General features: G+C 37.8%; 1 protein-coding gene across 6 annotated transcripts; it reads left to right on the forward strand.

The window, feature by feature from the left end:
* Nucleotides 1-4,838: 4,838 nt before the first annotated feature.
* Nucleotides 4,839-17,370, forward strand: alg14 (ALG14, UDP-N-acetylglucosaminyltransferase subunit). 6 transcript variants are annotated; one of them, XR_002751991.1, is made up of 5 exons: nucleotides 4,839-5,031; nucleotides 5,260-5,411; nucleotides 11,153-11,275; nucleotides 14,595-15,767; nucleotides 15,873-17,173. XR_002751991.1 is itself a non-coding variant. In XM_023326372.1 (4 exons), the coding sequence occupies exons 1-4, from the start codon at nucleotides 4,890-4,892 to the stop codon at nucleotides 17,237-17,239; spliced, it is 648 nt and encodes a 215-aa protein (XP_023182140.1). In that variant the 5' UTR covers nucleotides 4,839-4,889; the 3' UTR covers nucleotides 17,240-17,370. The 6 variants fall into 6 exon arrangements, 4 of the variants coding, with proteins under 4 accessions (XP_023182140.1, XP_005816588.2, XP_023182142.1 ...); XR_002751992.1 differs by having other exon boundaries at nucleotides 14,595-16,025; nucleotides 17,009-17,094; XM_023326372.1 differs by lacking the exon at nucleotides 14,595-15,767 and having other exon boundaries at nucleotides 17,009-17,370.
* The last annotated feature ends 3,677 nt before the right edge of the window (nucleotides 17,371-21,047 follow it).

The raw sequence follows: 21,047 nt of genomic DNA on the forward strand, positions 1-21,047 counted from the left end.
TATTTTGGTGATTGAATTACATTTAAAATATATTTAGAATGTATTTTAAGTATATTGACATTACAGATTTTATATATTAATAGTGTGCTTACAGTATGCTACAATTACACTTTTGGTTTATTATAATTGCTAATGAAGTACAATTTTAGTTAGTTAATGTCTTTTATTATTCTGCTTTGCCACTTTGTACATTACATGCTTCATACACACTACTTTTTTCAGCAGAACTGAAAAAGTAAAAATCCAGATTTGATGTAAGTTGTCACTGAAGCAAACCACAGAGGGCGCAATGCAACAAAATTAATTAAATTCAGAAGAAGAAGTAATAGGTCGGTTCGGCGTGGGAGAGGCAAGGAGCGCGAGTTTGAACAGGAGGTTGGGGAAGCTTCGACGGAATACGATTAAAACGTTATCTGGCGAGTCATAAGTTGCATTTAAAGGTGGTTTTGGCATAATCTGGATTGTGAGTGGATTAAGATGGCTAGTTGTAGTGAGGGGCTTTTGGAAGATGAAAATATGGACACAGGATGGTCTATAGCAGAAAATAGAAGAGGGGAGGGGGAAAAGATAAGGTTTAAAGGGACTAAGTGCTGGTAAAAGATCTCTTGAGGATGAGGAAGAAAGAGTTGAAATAAGAAAGAAAATAATGAAGATTTTAAAGTCATATTAAAATTTAAGGCTGGACAGGATATGATTGGAGTAAGTCCTATCAGTTTGTCAAATGGATTAAAAAAGTTATTGGAGATGTAGAACTAGCTAAAGTCTTAAGGGATGGAAGCCTATTTATCATTTGTAAAAATGCTGAGCAAAATAATAAGGCCCTAAAATTACAAATGGTGTGTAAAAAAGAAATGCTGGAAAGAAAGGTAGTTGGGGAAGAAAGAGGAGTAAAAGGAGTAATATCAGGGATTCCTGTAGGAGAAACTTGGAGGAGCTAAAGAAAATAATGAAAGGAGGAGAGATTACAGGCTTTTAGGAGTGGGGAGAAAATGGACAGTACATCTACTACTGGATTTCAAAGATAGAGTTCTGCCTGATAAGGTGATGATTGGTTACATCAGCTTTAATGTAAGAGTTTATATTCCACCACCTCTCAGATGTTATAAGTGTCAAAGGTTTGGACAAACTGCGAACGTTTGTAAAGGGAAACAGATGTGATAGGGGTGGAGGTGAACAGATGGAAATAATCCTGTAAAATGTAACTGTGGAGGAAATCATACTGCTGCATATGCAGGGTGCATGGTAAGAAAAGAGGCAGCTGAAATTCAAAAAGTTCAAACTGATAAAAGAATTACTTATGCTGAAGCAGTGAGAGAAGTGAAGAATAATGATAATGATCCAAAAACAAATTATGAAAGGAAAAGAATTGCAGACAATAATCAGTGTAGCATTACATTGAAAAAATTGATTCCTTTTCTTGCATATATCATAAATTGCTCAGAATGAGCAAGAACTAAAACTGAAAAAATAAAAATCATAGTAAAGGCAGCTACAAAGTTTTTTAATGCCAAAGATTTATCTTGGGAAAAAATCCATGATGAGCTAAGAGATGAGGAAGGATCATCTGAAGCTGAGGCTTCTCAAATCATCACATAATTCTAATATTACAATGAAACGCTCGCAGTCTAATAGCAAATGGTCAGGAATTTAAAGGCTCATTAATAATCTAAATACAAAACCAGATGCAATATGCATTCAAGAAACATGGTTCAAGCCGTCATTGCAGTTTAGTGTTCATGGTTACTCAATCTTATGTAAAGACAGAATAAATGGGAATGGAGGAGGCTACCATATTTGTAAAGGAAATATAAAATTTATTCAGCTCCAAATAATATCAGATTTAGAAATTATTGCTGTAGAAATTTGGACAAATGATGGGAATGTTAAAATAATAAATTATTACAATCCTTGCAAACAATTAGAAAAGTTAAAACTTGAAACAATCCTAGAGCACTGGAGAGGGAAAATAGTTTGGTGTGGGAACTTCAATGCACTTTATGGAGAGATCAAGATGATTATAATGGAGGGATTTTAGAAGAGATAATGAAGAAAAAGAATTGGTAATATTAATTAACGGGGTAGGCACTCGGGTAGACTTGGTAAGAGGTAAGGAATCGGCTATTGATTTGACCTTACTTTCTCAATCTTTTGCTGATAGTTGCAGCTGGAGAGTATTTAAAGAAAGTACAATGAGAGTGATCATTATCCAATTTTTGTCAGTATAGGAAATAACATGAAATAACATTACAGAGAAATATTGAATTATTTCATAATGATGAAGAGTGTAAGGATTTTATTAATATGAAGTTTTCTTTGTTAGAATTAAATAAAGCATTGAAGAATTCCAGTAAATCGACTCCTGCTAATGATCAAATCAGTTATAGTATGTTAAATAATTTTAGTGATTTGAGTAAAGAAATATTATTAGAATTGTATAATAAGGTGTGGGAGGAAGGGATATTACCTGATAAATGGAAAGAAGCCATTATTATTTATATTATAGTATTATAGTATATTATCATTATATCATCTGTAAATCTGGTAAAGATCCTAATTCAGCTGAAAGTTATAGACTCATAGCTCTAACATCATGTTTAGGTAAAATTATGGAAAAAAGGGTAAATAACAGATTAATTTATTTTTTAGAATCTAAGGAGCAGATTAAGTTTTATCAATTTGGATTTAGAAAAGGCAGAAGTACAATAGATCCTGCATTATGTCTGGAACATGAAATTAGACGGGCTCAGATTAATAAGGAGAATTTAATAGCAGTCTTCCTGGATGTGGAAAAGGCTTATGACATGTTATGGACAGAAGGGCTGTTGATTAAAATAAAACAAATAGGTATAAGGGGTAAAATATATATATGGATAAAAACAAATTTAACTGAAAGAAATATTAGAGTAAAAATAGGTGGGGAAATAAGTTCAAAATATCAAGTTGAAAATGGTAGTATAATAAGTCCTATGCTATTTATTATAATGATTAATGATATTTTTAGTAGTATAGATAAATCTTTTGGTATCATTATTTGTAGGTGATGGTTTTATTTTGAAGAGGGGGAAAAATACAAAATTTGTAAATAGGAAACTACAAGAGGCATTAAATAGTGTAGAAGCTTGGGCTTTAGAATGGAGTTTTAGATTCTCATCATCCAAGTCTAAATTTGTTGTTTTTACAAATAGGAAATTAAATATTAATGTAAATCTCCAATTATATGGGGATGTTATAGAAAAGACAGATCAAATTAAATATTTGGGTATCTGGTTTGATAGAAAAAACTTATCTGGAAGATACATGTAGATAAAATAGTTGAGAAAAGTAAAAAAAAAAAAAAAGTAAATATAATGAGATGTTTGAGAGGCAAAGAATGGGCAGCAGATAGAAAAGCATTAAAGACAATTTATATTGAACTAGTTAGATCAGTTTTTGATTATAGTTGTATTTTATACAATTCAGCTTCAAGTAGTTTATTAAAAAATAGATATAATACAATATCAGTCATTAAGACTTTGTTGTGGAGCCATGAAAACTACCCCAGTTTCAGCTCTACAGGTTGAGATGGTGAGATGCCACTGGAGCTCAGGAGAGAACAAGTAGCCATAATTTATTGGACAAATATTAAAGGACAGAATGAAGTTCATCCTCCATATGTAACTCTGCAACCTTGTCAAGAAAAAGAAAAGAAGCAAATAAATAGTTTTGGGTGGATAATAAATAAAGTAAAAGATGTAGGAATAGATAACTTTTTAATTAGTCCTGTGGTTGTTATTCCTGTTATTCCATCATGGATCTTTGGACTGAAGTTGATTTAAACTTACTGAGAAAAGGGAGACAGTTAGAAAAAAAGGAGGTGGAAAGTTATATAAAAAGAGAATATTCAGAGTATTACAAATATATACAGATGCTTCTAAAATGTTAGATGGTAGAGTATGGTAGAATTTGTAATTCCAGATTTAAATAGTATGAGAAGTATAAGAATAACAGATAAATTGACAGTGTACACAGGTGAATTAATGGCAATTTTAATGGCTTTAGAGTGGATTGAGGAAACAAGAGAGAGGAAGGTTTTAATTTGTTCAGATTCAATAAGTATTAATAAATATTCTAGAGTTAAATTCAGAATCATGGCAAGATATTATATTGGATATAAGTCACTCAATATTTAGGATTAAAAATTATGGTTCTCATGTTAAACTTGTTTGGATTCCTGCCCACATTGGTGTAGTATAGTAGGAAATGAGTTGGCTGATAGTTTTGCTAAGAGTGCTGCAAAAAAGAATATTGTTGATTTAAATATTAAAATAAGTAAAAATGAGGCAAAGAATATTATTAAAATTTATATCAAGAAGAATTGGCAAAACCAGTGGGATAGAGGAGGCAATGCTAGGTTTTATTATAGCATCCAAAAAAAGTTGGGGAATTAAGGAAATGTAATAGAATTAAAAAAGAAGGTGATGTTACATCTAGAATAAGATTTGAACATACAGGATTAAATAGTACTCTTAAAATTATTAATAAACATAATACAGGTTGTTGTAACTATTGTGGAAAATTAGAAACAGTCCAACATATATTTTTTAGAATGTAATAAATATGTTCAGGAAAGAGAGGTGTTACTTAAAGATTTAAGTAGGAATAAAAATAAATTGGATATTTGGAAATTGTTTCAGAGATCATCTGGGGATGTAGATTTTAACAGTATTTTTAGTTTTCTAAGAAGAACGGGCAATATGGGGAGATTACAATAGGTAAATGTCTGATCCATACTCCAATCTGGAAGGTGGCGGTAATGCACCTAGAAGTTGTTTGCCAACCGCCATAAAGAAGAAGAAGAAGAAGAAGAAGTAATACCTTTTTGGTTTAAAACAGCTTCCGTAGTTTCTGTGATGTTGCTTTTCGGACTTGTGTTCTCTCTGTTCCTGACAGCTTTATTATTTCTTCTTCGGGTTTATTTTGTCTTAAATTCGGGATCTAATCATCCGCCCAAAACCAGAAGCCATGTTGCTGTTCTGGTCGTTGCAGGATCAGGTAAGATTCAACATGGAGGCAGAGTCGCACTGCAGGCAGGCAGTTGGTCAGAGACGCAGCCTCTTCTGCCTCACACCACCATGTCTAACCAGGTCAGGCCAGCTGTCCTGTGTTCACTTTAGTGACGGATCGTCAGTAAAAAGAATCTGGTGATCAAGGCTCCCTGGGTGATGCAGCTGCATGTTGATTTAGTTTCTCTTCCTGTTTGTTTGCTCTTCGTGTTTCTAGGTGGTCACACCACAGAGATCATGCGGTTGATGGAGAGCCTCTCTGCTGCCTACACACCTCGACACTACGTGATCGCTGACACTGACAAGATGAGTGAGGAGAAAATTGTCGCCTTTGAAAGTTCTAAACCACAGTCGCACACTGACGTCCAGGTAAAGGCATTGACGTGTCGACTGTACTGTAGCAGGAAGAACCAGAGCAGCTGTTGAAACCTATCGTTGAAACCAAAAGTTCACTGAATGAAAAGACATCTTATTTTCTCACTGTCTGAAGTTAAATCAGAGGGAACTTCTCGTTTTAGATCAGTTCGAATTACCTGAAAGATTTATGTACTAAATGCCACAATGAGAGCGAGCGAGAGAGAATATGTCAAGGATTTTCTTTAATTAACGACTTCAAAATCAGAGGCTTAAGTACAGAATGATTACTATTTCTGTAAACAATGACCGAAAACCCAGATAATGACATCATGGGTTTGCAAACTTTTGATTGACTGACAGAGTTAATTGGAGGTAGATCTGGAAAACCCTGCTTTCTGTGACATCATCCTTTCATCCTTTCATATGCTCAGAAATTAGTCAAAATATCAGGAAGATAATTGTGGAGCTTCACCAGTCTAGTTCAGCCTTGAGAACAATTTCTACATGCTCAAAACGTACTACCTTCATCTGCTCAAACAGTTATGCAAGTATAGACATGATGGGAAAGTCCAAACATCATAATGCTCAGGAATTAGATGGGTTCTGGTCCAAAATGTGCAGATTATATATAACATAGTATTTTTCAGACAGTCTTCATGATGGCATTGTTGAGCAATCTGATGGCCAGTGGGAGACAACTATTTCTGAGCCTGGCTGTTCCTCAGCGGATGCTACAGACTCTCCTGCCAGACGGCAACCAGATGAACAGACCATGGAGAGGATGGGTGGAATCAGAGAGGATCTGGTTTGCTCTGGCTACGCAGCGACTGTGTGCAATGTTCTGGATAGGGAGGAGTGGAGTTCCAATGAAACTCTCCGCTGTCTTTACCTGTCTTCGCAGAGATTTCCAGTCTGAGGCCTTGCGGCTTCCAGACCAGATGGAGATACTGCTGGTCAGCAGACTCTCAATGGTTCCTCTGTAGAAGGTGGAGAGGATGGGGGGGGGGGAGGGAAGCTCTTCTCACCCGTCACTGAAAGTGCAGGTGCTGCTGTGCCTTTTTCACCAGTGAAGTGATATGAGTTGTCCAGCCAAGGTTGTCTGTAATGTGAACCCCCAGGAACTTAATGCTGCTGACAGTCTCCACTGCTTTAGGTCTCCACTACCTATATAGGTGGAATACATGCACACATGTTCATGACATACTTTGATTAAATTAATTTCTCTTAGAACTCAAAAATAAAACACAAAAGTTTTATTTTGACCTCATCTGACCACATAACTTTCTCCCATGACTCCTCTGGATCATCCAAATGGTTCAGGGTAAACTTAAGACATGTGCTGATTTAAGCAGGGGAACCTTTTGTGTCATGCATGATTTTAAACCATGACTTAGCTAAATATTAATGTATGACCCACAGTAAGCTTGGAAAGCAGCACAAAATTGCCTGCACTCAGCCGGATTAGTATGATGGTAAGAAAGCTAAGCAAATAATCCAAAAATAAGTAAAGTCTTTGGGCTAGCGGTGGAAGAGGCTGGGTTCTGCTCTCACTGTTGAACCGCCGCGGCGACGCGCTACTGAGACATAATATTTCCAACGTAGCGCAGTTCCCACTCCACCAAACAGTAATCTCTTACATTGAACACCTGCTTAAAGCTGCAGCATGTAACTTAGAAATTAGTTTTTACATATGAATTAAAACTTTTGCTATGTCCTAACGTACATCTTTTGGGTCGGGAGGGGTGTTGGTGACCATCTCCAGCTGTCATTGGGCGAGAGGCGAGGTACACCCTGGACAGGTCGCCCGTCCATCATGGGATAGATGATCTGTGAAAAAAATTGAGCTCCTCTGCTTTCTCCCTGTATTCTGCAGAATTACACCACTAGATCAGAGTCAGCATAAAACGTAGAATTTTGATTTAGTAACTAAGGATTGTTTATTTTGATGCAACCTACATTTGACTCTAAATGAATGTTTCCTTTTTTATTTTATATAGGCAGTGTTGTGATATTTATTTGACTTTATGTATATTTTAGTGTGAAAGTCTAACTATTAAATAGTAACGTTCAAAAAACATTTGACTGAGCGTTTGTCAATATTAGCTGATTTTATGGTTTCGTTTTGCCAGATTACATAGCAGCATTTATACCTAAAGCAAAAAACGAACAGCCAATCCATGTGATCAGTATCAGTGATCGACAGTGATCGACCCTCATGGGTGATCGGAATTCTCAGTAATAAACTTGATTGGAGCATTCCTAAACAGGACTGATTGTTTTTGCCAATACTTATTCTTTGCTCTTTTGTTATAATGTGTAGCCAGAGCAACAAGGTGGTTTACAACAGGGAGCAGCTGCCTTACATAGCATAAAATCAAGAAAATTATGGGCAACCCTGACCATCCTCTTTATGAAACTGCCTTTAAAAAAATCAGTGGAAGGCTTCTTCAAACTGTTGTAATACAGACTGTTGTTGCTACAGGACATCCTTCCTATCAATCAATCAATTAATTAATCAATCAGTCAAATTTTATTTGTATAGCACATTTCAGCAACAAGGCATTTCAAAGAGCTTTACATCATAACAGACACAAAGTCATGCAACATAGAATCAACAATCAAAACATGACATTAAGTCAAGTTCCATCATTAAATTCTTAAAACCAACTCTGAACGGCTGGGTTTTCAGTCGAGATTTAAAGGAAGTCAGTGTTTCAGCTGTTTTACAGTTTTCTGGAAGTTTGTTCCAGATTTGTGGTGCATAGAAGCTGAATGGTGCTTCTCCTTGTTTGGTTCTGGAAATGCAGACCAGAACCGGAAGACCTGAGAGGTCTGGAAGGTTGATACAACAACAGCAGATCTTGAATGTATTGTGGTGCTAAGCCGTTCAGTGATTTATAAACTAACAACAGTATTTTAAAGTCTATTCTCTGAGCTACAGGGAGCCAGTGGAGGGACTTTAAAACTGGTGTTATGTGCTCTATCTTCCTGGTTTTAGTGAGAACGCGAGCAGCAGCATTCTGGATCAGCTGCAGCTGGAGGATGGTTTTGTTTTTTAGACAGACCTGTAAAGACACTGTTGCAATAATCAATGCGACTAAAGATAAACACATGGAGGAGTTTCTCTAGATCTCGCTGAGACATTCGTCCTCTGATCCTGACCACAGCACTGCTAAAGCATATGTCCAAAAATCTACAATAGAACATCTATCACCTGATGTTCTTCAGGTGATAGAAGGCCGACTTTGTAACTGTCTTTATGTGGCTCTGGAGGTTCAGGTCAGAGTCCATAACTACTCCCAGGTTTCGGGCTGATCGCTGGTTTTTAGTTGTAATAACTGAAGCTGTGCATTGACTCTAGATCGTTCCTCTTTAGGTCCAAAGATGATAACTTCAGTTTTGTTTCTGTTCAGCTGGAGAAAGTTTTGGCACATCCACACATTTATCTGTTCTAAGCATCTGTTCAGTGATTGGATGAGTTCAGAGTCACCTGGTGACATCGTAATGTAGAGCAGTGAATCATCTGCATAGTTATGGTAGCTAATATTATTTTCTGTTATAACCTGAGCTAGTGTCCTCTGCCATGACCATCTACAATAACTCTTTAATTAAATGAGTTGTAAGATTTAATTTTCCTCTGGGATTAAAAAATAGTTTTGAATTGAATTTGAATTTAATAAATTGCATTATGAGGAAAGAACAATATATAAAAATATTGAAGCAACATCTAAAGACATCAGCCAGGAGTTAAAGCTCAGGGTCATCGGAGTCTGCCAGATGGACAATGACCCTCCGCAAACAACCAGAGTATAAAGCGGCTCAAGAACAAGTTAATGTTTTCAACTCAGTCCTATGGAGAATGTGGGCAACTCTGGAAAGATTTGTGAGATTGAGGCACCTAAAAACCTGATGGAGTTATGCCAGTTCCATAAGGAGTAATGGGCCAGAACGACAGCAAACTATTGTGAAAACCTTGTGGAAGGAAACACAAAAGGTTTTGCCCAAACCATCCAGTTCAAAGGCAGTTCTGCCACATACTTATCAAATGTACATAAACATTAATAAATAAATAAATCATTGACATATTCCTTCTCTCATTATTGTGGCATTGAGCAAATGAAAATAACTTTGGTGATTCTGACGTAAAACAAAAGATTTGGTCTGATTTAACTTCAGATGGTGAGAAAAAATGTTGTCTTTTAATATGTTGTATCTAAGATTATGGTTTCAAACCTCTATTCGCAGCACAGTTAATTGATGTTGATTGGGAAAATGTCCTTAAGAGATTCCATTATTCATGATAAAAATAATCATTTACTTATGTGGTCAATAACCTTTCCTAAACTTCAAAGATCCTCCTGGTTCCTCAAAAGACCATACTAGCTAATCATAAATAGAAACATGGATGACTGAATTCAATTGCTATCAAAAATCATCGTTCCAAATAAAAGACAGGGCCGGAGAGCAATGGGAGAAGCCAAATATGACCAAGAATGCACCCAGAGGACTAAAAAAATGTTCCTGAACACAGAACAGTTACGTCTGTGTCCCACACTGATCTGACACATTTTACTGCTTTCCATTTACAGAAAGGCAAATAATGGAGAAGTTTGAAGAGAGTCACTTGCCTCTCACTGGTCTGTATTCTTAGTACTAAGATCAGTCAGCTCAGGCATTCCTGATGAGGCAGGTGGAGGTCACCAGACAGGAGCAAATGAACAAACATGGAAATCCATGTTGAGATGATGGATTGCAGGTCAATAAAGCGTAAAAGTATGGAGGTCACACATAAGATGACGGTGAAAAAAGACCATCAAACATCATTTCTTATCTGGGAAATGTGGTCATTCGCTTCAAAGAGTTGGGGAGGATACAACAAGTGTTTTAACTCTGGCTTAAGAGGAATATCTCCAAAAGCAACACATTGGGCCTGATCAAAGTCCCTGACAACTCTCAGTCTGGAAGCAGGGCTGCAGCGTACACAATATCACCTCCTTTTCTCACTCTCCCATATGTGCTTTCATCACTCTGTGATTTTTAGCATTTTGGGAAATATTATTTGTGCTCTATGAGATTCTGCTGCCATGAGACTCCAACTGGTGTATTGGCATGAACAATTTATGTTCCTAACAATTTGAACACATTAGCCAACAATTATAGCACTAAATAATTCTTTGGAACATGAGCACATTGATTTTGCTATGATGATATATTTTGCAGCTCTAGGGTTTTAAAACTATTTTCCAGAAGGTGTGCATCCTGTTACATCTGTTGTAAAATGAATGCAACATTTCATAAAAACAATATCCTACCTAGTCTAACATGGTGGTCATAGCGTGGTGGTATACGATTGTTTTACTGCTTCAGGACCTGAATGACTTGTTGATGGAAACATGATCTCTGCTCTATAGCAGATAATGTCCCACCATCAATTTCTATTGCAGGACAATGATCTGGAGCACACTTGGAAGTCCATCGCTGATTGGTTCAGAAAACAAAATAAAAAGTTGGGATTCCCCTAGTTAACGTCTGAATTTACGGATTAAAATGTTGTTGCATGATCTTCAAGAGGACATTGATGCTGAATATCTTCCAATGTGGCTGAATGAAAACAATTCTGCAAAGAAGAGTAGGCATCACTCCTGCACAATGATAGAAATGACTCATTGCCTGTTATCTCAAAGAAGATATAATTATTTACTTACTTTACAGATCAAAAAGAAGAAAATCCTGACTATGTTTTAACTGTTTAGTTCACCATCAATCGGATCCCACGGAGCCGAGAGGTGGCCCAGTCATGGAGTTCCTCTGTTGTTAGCACCCTGAGCGCTCTGAGATACTCCCTCCCTTTGGTGTTCAGACTCCAGCCTGATGTGGTGAGTGACCCATAACCTTGACACAACCATGTCTTTTGATTCTCTCTGCACTTCATATTATTGATTTGTTTTCAGATGATTCGCAACAGCAGAAAACAAGTGTTTTTTTTCTGTTGATGAAGTTAAGATTAGAGTTAAACCAATGTGAATAAAAGCTCCAGAGACTTGTCTGCCAGGAGCACAGTGTACAGTTGCTTTGGTAGACAACATGAGTGTGAACCACAAGGTTCTGATTTTGTTTTTGACCCGCTCTGTAGCAACGCCTTTTGTCCAGATGGATATTTCCAGACCTCTGGTAGCTAACATCTTTCCATATCTTTAGCTGCTGGAAGTAGGAACCACCTGCTTGACTCTAAGGCAGTCTTTCTCAAACTGTAATGAACAACTGTTTAGTTGCCGTGATGTGAGCTCAAAGGCACTACAGTTAGCTTAGCTGTGTTTAAAAATAATAATGGATAAATGGAAACATGATCAGGACACTAAAAAAAGCCTGAAGATATCGGTGAAAAGTTTCTCAGGTTAGTGACAGAACTTTAGTTTTTCAATACTGTTGCCATGCCACAGGTGTGCAGAGCTCGGTCTGCGGCTGTGCTGAAGGTGATCTGACGATGAGGAGGTGGTGAACAGCGTTTTGCCCCACGCTGACTAATTGCATCTTAACACATAAAATAAAATCATTTATGTTGGACTATCTAGTGACTGAAAGAAAATGTTTGTTTTTGCCAATGCAACTCAAGTTATTTTCTTGTATTATAATTATAGGTCACCCTAAAATGTTATTAGTGCACAAGAACTTTTTTTATTTCCATGTGTTTCCCCCCCTTTTAAAGCTCAGAATCCACATTTTCACAATCTGTAAATGACTCACAACGCCCCGGGGAGCAGGCACGTGATGAGGGGGGGGGGACAGAAGGGGCTTTAGCCCCTGCCCTTTTATCCTTGATGCCCCTAGTGCCCTTTTTGAGTTTTATTTTCATTTTTGTTTTTTTCAATTTTTACATTTTTCTTTAATATGTATGTCAGAAGGCCTGCTTGTTCCCCTAAGCAATAATATTTATCTAAATATAATGAATTAGCGAAATAAACTAGTCTGGCTGCCCTCAGTCTAATAATGACTCAGTTTCTCTTCCTCCATGTTGTTCAGACACCGGGTCCATGGTGAGGAGGAGGGGGGCGGATCTACGCCTCTATCAAATTATGGGCAAGAATATATATTATATATTTTCCAACACTTATTTGTGAATAAAAACGTAGGTCTGATGTTGAAGTTAGAAAAACTTTGTATTTATTTTTCGGAATTGTCCTCACAATAGCGGGACAGAACCCTCCTCAACCCCAATCACAGAAAAGGCTCAGCTGCAGAGAAAACTTCTGACTTTATCAGGCTGCCCAGTGCTGGACTGAATGCAGCCAGAGTCGGTCCCACCCACAGATATAAAGAATGTCTGTCTTTATATTAAACATTCTCAGCGTTTCCCTCAGTGTGTTAAAAGCCTGGTGGGCCACTAGGCTTTACTTGAGCCCCCACCAGGCTAAGCATAGCTAATTTAAGTTTTTTAAATGTTTGCATTTTTAAGACTTTATAGTCAAGCATTAATCTTCCAATAACACATAATTATCAATTGATATTCTCAAATTAGCAAAACCCTGCATCCTGATATAAAGAAACGGTACTGTGACTGTCCTTGCAGTCACAGTACCGTTTCTTTGTTTCAGAGGGATGCAGCACTCTTGAAATTGCTCAGATATCGGGGCATGATCATAAAAGCCAGGGGTCTAAATTAAAAATGTTCTCTACCAGCCACAGTGGCTGGTAGAGAATTTATTCTTAACTATATGAAAACCAATTTACTGACGAGACGTTTACCATACAGATGCACATATACAGAATAATTTAACATGAAGCATGGACACCTTAACAGAGGTGTAGTGCAATAAGTTCAGCAAACTTTAACTACACAACCCTAACATTATTGCAATCATTTTCTATGTTGAACATTTCCACATTTTGGCTTCAACTCCCCCAGATAGTATTTATTAAAGATGTGTCTAGTCATTTTTTTAAACATTTTTAAAATAGTATTAATAGCTGTTTTTTAGCTGTTATATTTTTTTCCCTTTTTACATTTCCTATTGAAATTCACAATTCTTATTATTATTACTAAAAACATCTCAGAACGTGCTTATTACTTACTCAGTGTTTTTCTGACTAAATGCTTGTTCAATGTTTGGTTCCCCTACCCGGACTCACACACATCTGTCTTCCTGCCTGGATGAAGCTTGATGAACATTTCCACTCCTTCTAACCAGGCAGCAGCAGCTAACCTGAACTCTTCCTCAATCTGTCCCTGGTCAAGTCTCTCTCATCATCATCCTCCGACGATAATAATAAAGCCCCTGAATCGCTCATTCCTTCTCCTTGTCCGCTACTGAAGCTCCTCCAACGGTCAAAGTTAGTGTAGTAATTAACATATCGGTTAGTTTAACACATTTTTCTGAATGGGCTTATACGCTTTTTAGCTTTTGTTGTTTCAGTTTTTCTCTCATCTGATCTCGGAGGGGAGGGGCAGGCCAAGTAGGACCGAGAGACTTCATTGGATAAGCCGAATGCCCGTCAATAAAATCAACCAATGGGCTGTCGCTGTCAATACAAATGATATTTAATATAATTTTCTTGTTAAATCATGACAGTGTAGGGCTGCCTCATATACAGTATGTGCGTCAGTCTGTAATCCAGATGGTCAGTCCTCCCCTGCACAAACTGAACACAGTTTTTTTTTCCTGTTCAAATTGTCAACCCGTCACAGTGGTGGATGCGTTGCTCCAATTTACACGCCACTCCATACTTTTACCTGCATTTGGCCAGTGGCGGGTGCTAATTTCCACTCAATGTCAAATTTATTTATATAGCACTTTAAAAACTGGTGTAAAACTGCACCAAAGTGCTGTACAAGAACGACAATAACACAAATTGATAAAAACAGAGTATCAAAACACTACTTCAAATAAATGCCAAAGAATAAAAATGAGTTTTGGGAAGCATTTTAAAATGATCCAGGCTGTGGGCAGATCTAATTTGGAAAGGTAGATTGTTCCATAGAATAGGAGCAACAGAAAAAGCCCGATCTCCTTTCATCTTAAGTCGGGTCCGAGGAACTCTCAGTAATAGCTGATTAGCTCCTGCATAGAACCATCAAATGTTTTACTGCAAATGGTAAACAGGGTCACAGGAAACGTTTTGAGAACTCCTAAAGATTTGAGAAGAATCAAACATGAAGCTACCAAGAACTCGTTATCTTCTGGTGTTGTCATATTCCAGAACTGCAACCTGCCTGGAATTCCAGAAGTACAAGATGTTCAGAACTCAGAGACATGGCCAAGGTAAGGAAGGCTGAAACCTGACCACCACTGAACAAGACACACTGTTGAAACATCGAAACTGGATCAAGACAGATTTTTCAAAGCTTTTTGGATTGATGAGATGAGTGACTCTTGACGGACCACATGGATGGACCTGTGGCTGGATCAGTAATGGGCACAGAGCTCCACCTCACATCAGACGGCAGCAAGGTGAAGGTGTGGTAGTCCTATGGGCTGGCATCATTAAAGATGAAATAGTTGGACCTTTTCAGGTTGAAGATGGATTCAAAATCAACTCCCAAACCTGCTGCCAGTTTTTAGAAGACACTTTCTTCAAGCAGTGATACAGAAAAATGTCTGCATCTTTCAAGAAGACCATTGTTTTTATGCAGGACAATGCTCCATAACATGCATCAAACTACTCCACTATGTGTCTGGCCAGTAAAGGTCTTAAAGATGAAAGAACAATGAAGTGGCCCCGTTCCTCACCAGAACTAAACCCCATTGAGAACTTGTGGGCCCTTCTTAAACAGTTCACATCTCTGATCAGTGTCTGGGAGGCTGTGGTTGCTGCTGCACTAAAGGTTGATCGTCAACAGATCAAGAAACTGACAGACTACATTAGTGGAGGACTTATAACTGTTATTGAAAAGAAGGGTGGCTATATTGGTCACTGATTTATTTTTCAAATGTCAGAAATGTTTGTCAATTTTGAATTGTATATTTATTATTCTCACTTTAACAGATGACAATAAACAAGTGAGATGGGAAAAGTTTCAGTTTAAATTCAGTTGGATAATAATCCTGCACACATAAATATTGTTTTAAAAAAGCCACAATCTCACTTTTACTTTCTTAAATATTCAGGTTTGAGAGGTTATTAACATTTTGGATTGACAGAGAGCACTGTAGCTGTTCAACAATAAAATTAATCATCAAAACTACAACTTGAGTAATAATTGTGTACACAGTGTAGTTGGTCACACAATAAGTAATAGCATTGATGTCCTCTCTAGGTGTCTGGCAAAGAGCAATCCAAGTTGTAGACTCAAATCAACCTTGTCGGGCTTCTTTGGCTTCCTGTGATTACATTTTCTTGATTTTATACATCTGGACCCTAAAAAACTGTACAGTAAGTGATGCCTAAGACCTTTACTTAAAACGTGACAGCACAATGCAATTCTAAAATGTCCAGCAGTCTTAACAATAAGAGTGAAACGATGGCTCCCACCTGCAGTTCTTTTGTGGTTGACCCTGAGCCATAGATCCAGCTCTTGGAGCGCTAGGGCTGGTATCTCTTTCCATCCTGTCCTTGTTCCAGGCCTGGGCGGGTCCTCTTCTCCGTCTGGCCAACATGCACAACAATGTTGAGTGACAAGTTTCAGCTCAGGTGAGCCCCTCTGTGGCCCCACTACAACCTTACTGTCTCGGTTTCCTTGGGGCTACTCCTCTCTTACACCATCACCTGCGATGACCCTGAAGCTCGCATCCTTGTTGCTGCTGCTCAGAGCTTCTGGCTGCAAATCAATGCTGGTACCTGGTCATTTTCTGCATGCCTGGTTTACATCTTCTCAGCAGTTTCTGTCTTTCCTCCCAGTCCCTGGCAAGCAGGCTGGGTGTTGGCAATGCCCTCATTGCTTTTGTCTCTCTCTCTGTCCCGTGCTCTCTCCAGACGCCCCGTTATTTCCATCTCCCATCACCACAGATGGGAGAAACTTGTGTAATTAGTCGTAGGTCTCTCCCTGTGACTAATTACAGGGAGGCAAGACAGCAAGCTGCTGAGAGGATCACCGTGATCGATGACTGGCACTGACAGTTGTGGACGAGCCATCGACTTGCAGCCAGAAGCTCTGAGCAGCAACAATGCGGATGCGAGCGTCAGGACCTGTGACCAGGTTCACAGCCAAGGAGATAACCAGTAGCCTCTAGCTCAGCCAGGGAGTGAGAGGCTGCTCCTTCAATAAATAATACAACTCACAAACCTAGAAAGCTAAAACCAAAACCTACATGTAAATAAAAATGGCCACCTTTCCACATATCATTGGGGGTAATGATGTAGCATGTTTATTACCCATTGGAGAAGATCACATTGGAATGAAAAACTGTGAATCAATATTTGCCAGTAAGAAGCCCAATCACTTCATCTCTCATTCCACTTTGTGTTCATAGCATGAGAAGCATTTTGTCTAAATGTGGCCTTCAACTTTGAATATAAGTGTGTTTACAACCTCCATTTCTCTGATTAAAGCCAACTTTCCATTACATGGCCCATTTACTGCCATCCTGAAGAGACAAACATGTTCTGATCTTTGTCAGTGTTATATCCTGGAAATGTGCTCAGCCCTCTCTCTTTGTGTCTGTGTGTTTTCACAGGTGCTGTGTAATGGTCCAGGGACCTGCGTTCCTCTATGTATAACTGGACTTTTACTCAGAATTCTGGGAATAAAGAAAGTCGGGATAGTGTATGTTGAAAGCATTTGCCGAGTGCAGACACTGTCTTTAACCGGCAGGATCCTGTACCTGGTATCTGACTATTTTTTTGTGCAATGGTCATCTCTGAGGGACAAATACCCCAAAGCCATTTTTCTGGGAAGAATAGTTTGATAGGTGATAAAACATGGATGCTAAGTTGCACACATGCAAATAAAGGACTGAATATCTGCTGTTCCACTTATGTATTTTTCATACTTGCTGTTTTCAGTTGTATACACAATTAAAGTTGAAATATGAAAGAGGTCCACCTCCTGATTAAACCTGTCTGCAAATCCTGAATGTTTTATTCTTAACAATGATCCCGTCATGCTAAGAAACCCTGGAATATACTAAAGCCAGCATACTTTAAGTCAGACTAATCATGAGTATAAATTGGTGCACTTTAAGTTCACTTAGGATTAGTTAACTTAACATTTTGGAACAACAAATTTTGTGCTTAGTGTCTAATAGTATTTAAATTGGATTAAAGTGTACTTTCATGTACTTTTTTGGAACAATTTAAGTTATACTTAATATACTTTAAGTATATTGCTTTTTATGTAATATAAATGTGCTTGATTAGTATATTTTGAGTGTACTATTTTTGTGATCAAATTACATTTAAAATATATTTAGAATGTATTTTAAGTATATTGACATTACATATTTTATATATTAGTAGTGTGATTACAGTATGCTACAATTCCCTTTTTGGTTTATTGTAATTGTAATGAAGTACAATTTTAGTTAATGTCTTTTATTAATCTGCTTTCCCACGTTGTACATTACATGCTTCTTACACACTACAGTACTGCAAACACATCAGGTACCAGAACAAAGAAGGATCAATTACAACACACTTTCCAGGTGAAACAAATTACATTGTGTATTCAATATATTCACATTTTTCAAGAGGACATTGCCAATATACTATCACAGAATTGTACAAATTGTCAGTATATTCAAAGTTTACAGACAACATGCTTCAGAAAATTAGCACAATAAAACAATAGGTACACTTTAGATCAGTGGTGCCTAACCCCCGGGCCCCCCAATATTTCTGTTTTTCAACTGCTGCTGCTCAGCAGTTTGACCCAAAGCTGACAGACATGAACTACAGCCTTACTGTCAAAAAGTGGCTTTGTTACGCAACAGAGCAGGAGGAAGGCATCAAGGAACCAAAGTGACGCCAATCAGAGTCAGACTTGGGTTACCCCAACTTGTACTGTTTCCCTGGTTCATTCAGTACAAGGCTTAACCTCATGGAATAGAATAGAATAGAATAGAATAGAATAGAAGTACTTTATTCATCCCAGCAGGGAAATTACTTCGCAGTTACAGCATAGAGACAAGACACAATAACAACTACCACTGAGTAGTAGTTGTAGATAAAATAAAAATAAAATATAAAATGCTATAAATTGTAAAAATATGAAATGCTGTTAATATAAAAAGCAACTTAAGAGCAGTCCTTGCAAAGATTCAAAAAATGCAGATACAGTATGTATATGTAAATATATGTACAGCAAGTGTGCCACAGTGCAGTTGTGCAAAATTGGACTGATTAGTGCAGAACAATGATTTAGCTTTTATTGTACAGTGAGATGGCATGTGGCAGGAAGGATTTCCTGTATCTGTCCCTACGACAGCGGAGCTGGAGCAGCCTATGTGAGAAGGTGCTCCGCTGTCTGTCCACTATGTGGTGGACAGGGTGCTGTTTATTGTCCATGGACGTTGTTCTTTCATGGACGATGGAATGTTGTTCAAAAAGGAGTCAAATGTGTTTACAGATTTATGGCTATTTTCCTAAATAAAATGTAATATAAATGTTGTCATTTTTAAGTTTGTGTAGACACTTTTTTTGAAAATATGTATTATAAGATAATTTTGAACAACATGATATCCATCGTCTGCCAACAAAATTGCCTGTTTAACACCAGTGAAGAAACCTTTAATGGTATGTTATGATGTAGAACTATCAGAGCAAAAAGTGTACATGAATCAACATTTATTCCTTAACTTTGAATATAAATCAACACAAATGTGTAGATCCACATTCAGATGATGGTTGAATCAACATTGATATAGTGCCAGTTATGTTGAAACCCTGATGTTGATTCAACATGTAAGTCACCGACCACTTTCAATATCGTTTCAATGTCAGGCTTCAATGTGGATTCAATGTTTCTGCCCAACATTGTTTCAGAGTTCATTCACTCATATTTTCCTATCTGGGATAGCAACTCTATAGCAACAGTCATGACAGTTAGTTACAGTACCTACAAAGATGGCTGTCAACTGCAAAGTTCCTGAAAGTGTGATGTGACATGAGAACTATGTGTTGATTCCAAAAGTATCCCAATATTCTTGAAAGAGTTACTGTACATGGGGACAGCTGTGAGCAAGAAAGATCTCCTGAAGCAGTATGAGAAAGTGGAGGAAATTCAAACCACCTCTTCCATCTATCATAATGGGCAATGTGAGGCATCACTGTGAGGATCATGATCTTTGAGTTCTCCATTGCACTTAACACAATTGAGCCTGTTTTTGCACAAAGGCTTCTTCTAATTCTCTGTAATACAGACTGTTACAGTAGATCTTTCCTGTCAGCAGCCAACACCATCCACAATTTCTCTTTGAAGAGTTTTGAATTAATACAAGCTACATTTAATTTCCTTCTGGGTCAATAAAGTATTTTTGAATTTGTAACACAGAGAATGTGAAGAAACCTCCTACTAAATACACTTTGTTTTTCTGTGACAGTCTCATAAAAAGAATGCTCAGGGTTGTTCATAATGTTCTTGATTTTATGTAAAATCCTTCTTTGCACCAGTGATTCTACAGTCGTTCCCAGCACAGAACCAGCCTTCTTCATCAGTTTGTTGAACCTCTCTGAGTCCCTGGTTCTGCTACTGTGGCCCCAACAGATGATGACAGAAGAGATGACACTCTCGAAAACACACGTCTAGAAGATATTCAGCATATTGCTGCAAACCTTGAAGGATCTAAGCTTCCTCAAGAAGTACAGCCTGCTCTGACCCTTCTTGTAGATGGTTTCACTGTTGAGTCTACAGTCCAGTCTGTTTGACAGGAAGGCTGTAGGTCAAAGGAGGGCGGAATGTCTATTTGGCTGGAATCAAGAGAGAAGAATGACGAGCTTGTTCCCGAAGTCATTCTGTTAAAGAAAGTGTTCAGCTCATTTGCTTTGTCCAGACTTCCTGTTTTTGGTTGAAGCCTGTGAGCTTCTTCATCCCTGACTACTCATTTCTGATGATGTCCTCTTGTAGCTTACTCTCCAGCTTCTTCCTATGCACCGCCTCGATGTCTCCAATCTTAACTTTGAACTGCTTATGTATACTCCTCAATAACTCCCTGCATCTCACACTAAAGACTTTTTTTCTTGTTTAGTAGCTCCTTCACAACTGGCAAACCAAAGTTTATTAGGGAAGCTTCTCACTGTTCTGGTGGGGATGATGTTGTCCACACAGAGGCTCATATAGTCAGTCACGCATTCAGTCATGACATTGATGTTCTCTCCCTGTGGCTGATGAAGAGCAAACTCATCTGTAACCTCAAGAAACTGCAAGGCTTCTTCAGTTTTCTCAGTCTTTTTCTTTGCAGCTTACCTCTGAACAAGAGGTTTATATTTTGAGCAGAGAAAAACAAGGCAGGGATCTGATTTCCCCAGAGGTCTGTCTTTGGAGACATATGAATTCTTGACATTATATTCTATTCTATATTATACACAACCCATTTTTTTAGACAAGGACTGTAATTCTTTATTCAGTTGTATTAAAAATTTGATCCTACATATCATCAAAACTTGCAAAAAATGTTGTGATGCTGAACCTAAAATCAATTAACTTTATGCTGTGGTTAAGAGAATGGCCTTAAATCAGTTTCCTGGTTCATGTGGCCTCACTGTTCATTTTCATAGTAA

Source organism: Xiphophorus maculatus, chromosome 21 (assembly GCF_002775205.1).
Source record: "Xiphophorus maculatus strain JP 163 A chromosome 21, X_maculatus-5.0-male, whole genome shotgun sequence".
Classification (NCBI taxonomy): domain Eukaryota; kingdom Metazoa; phylum Chordata; class Actinopteri; order Cyprinodontiformes; family Poeciliidae; genus Xiphophorus; species Xiphophorus maculatus.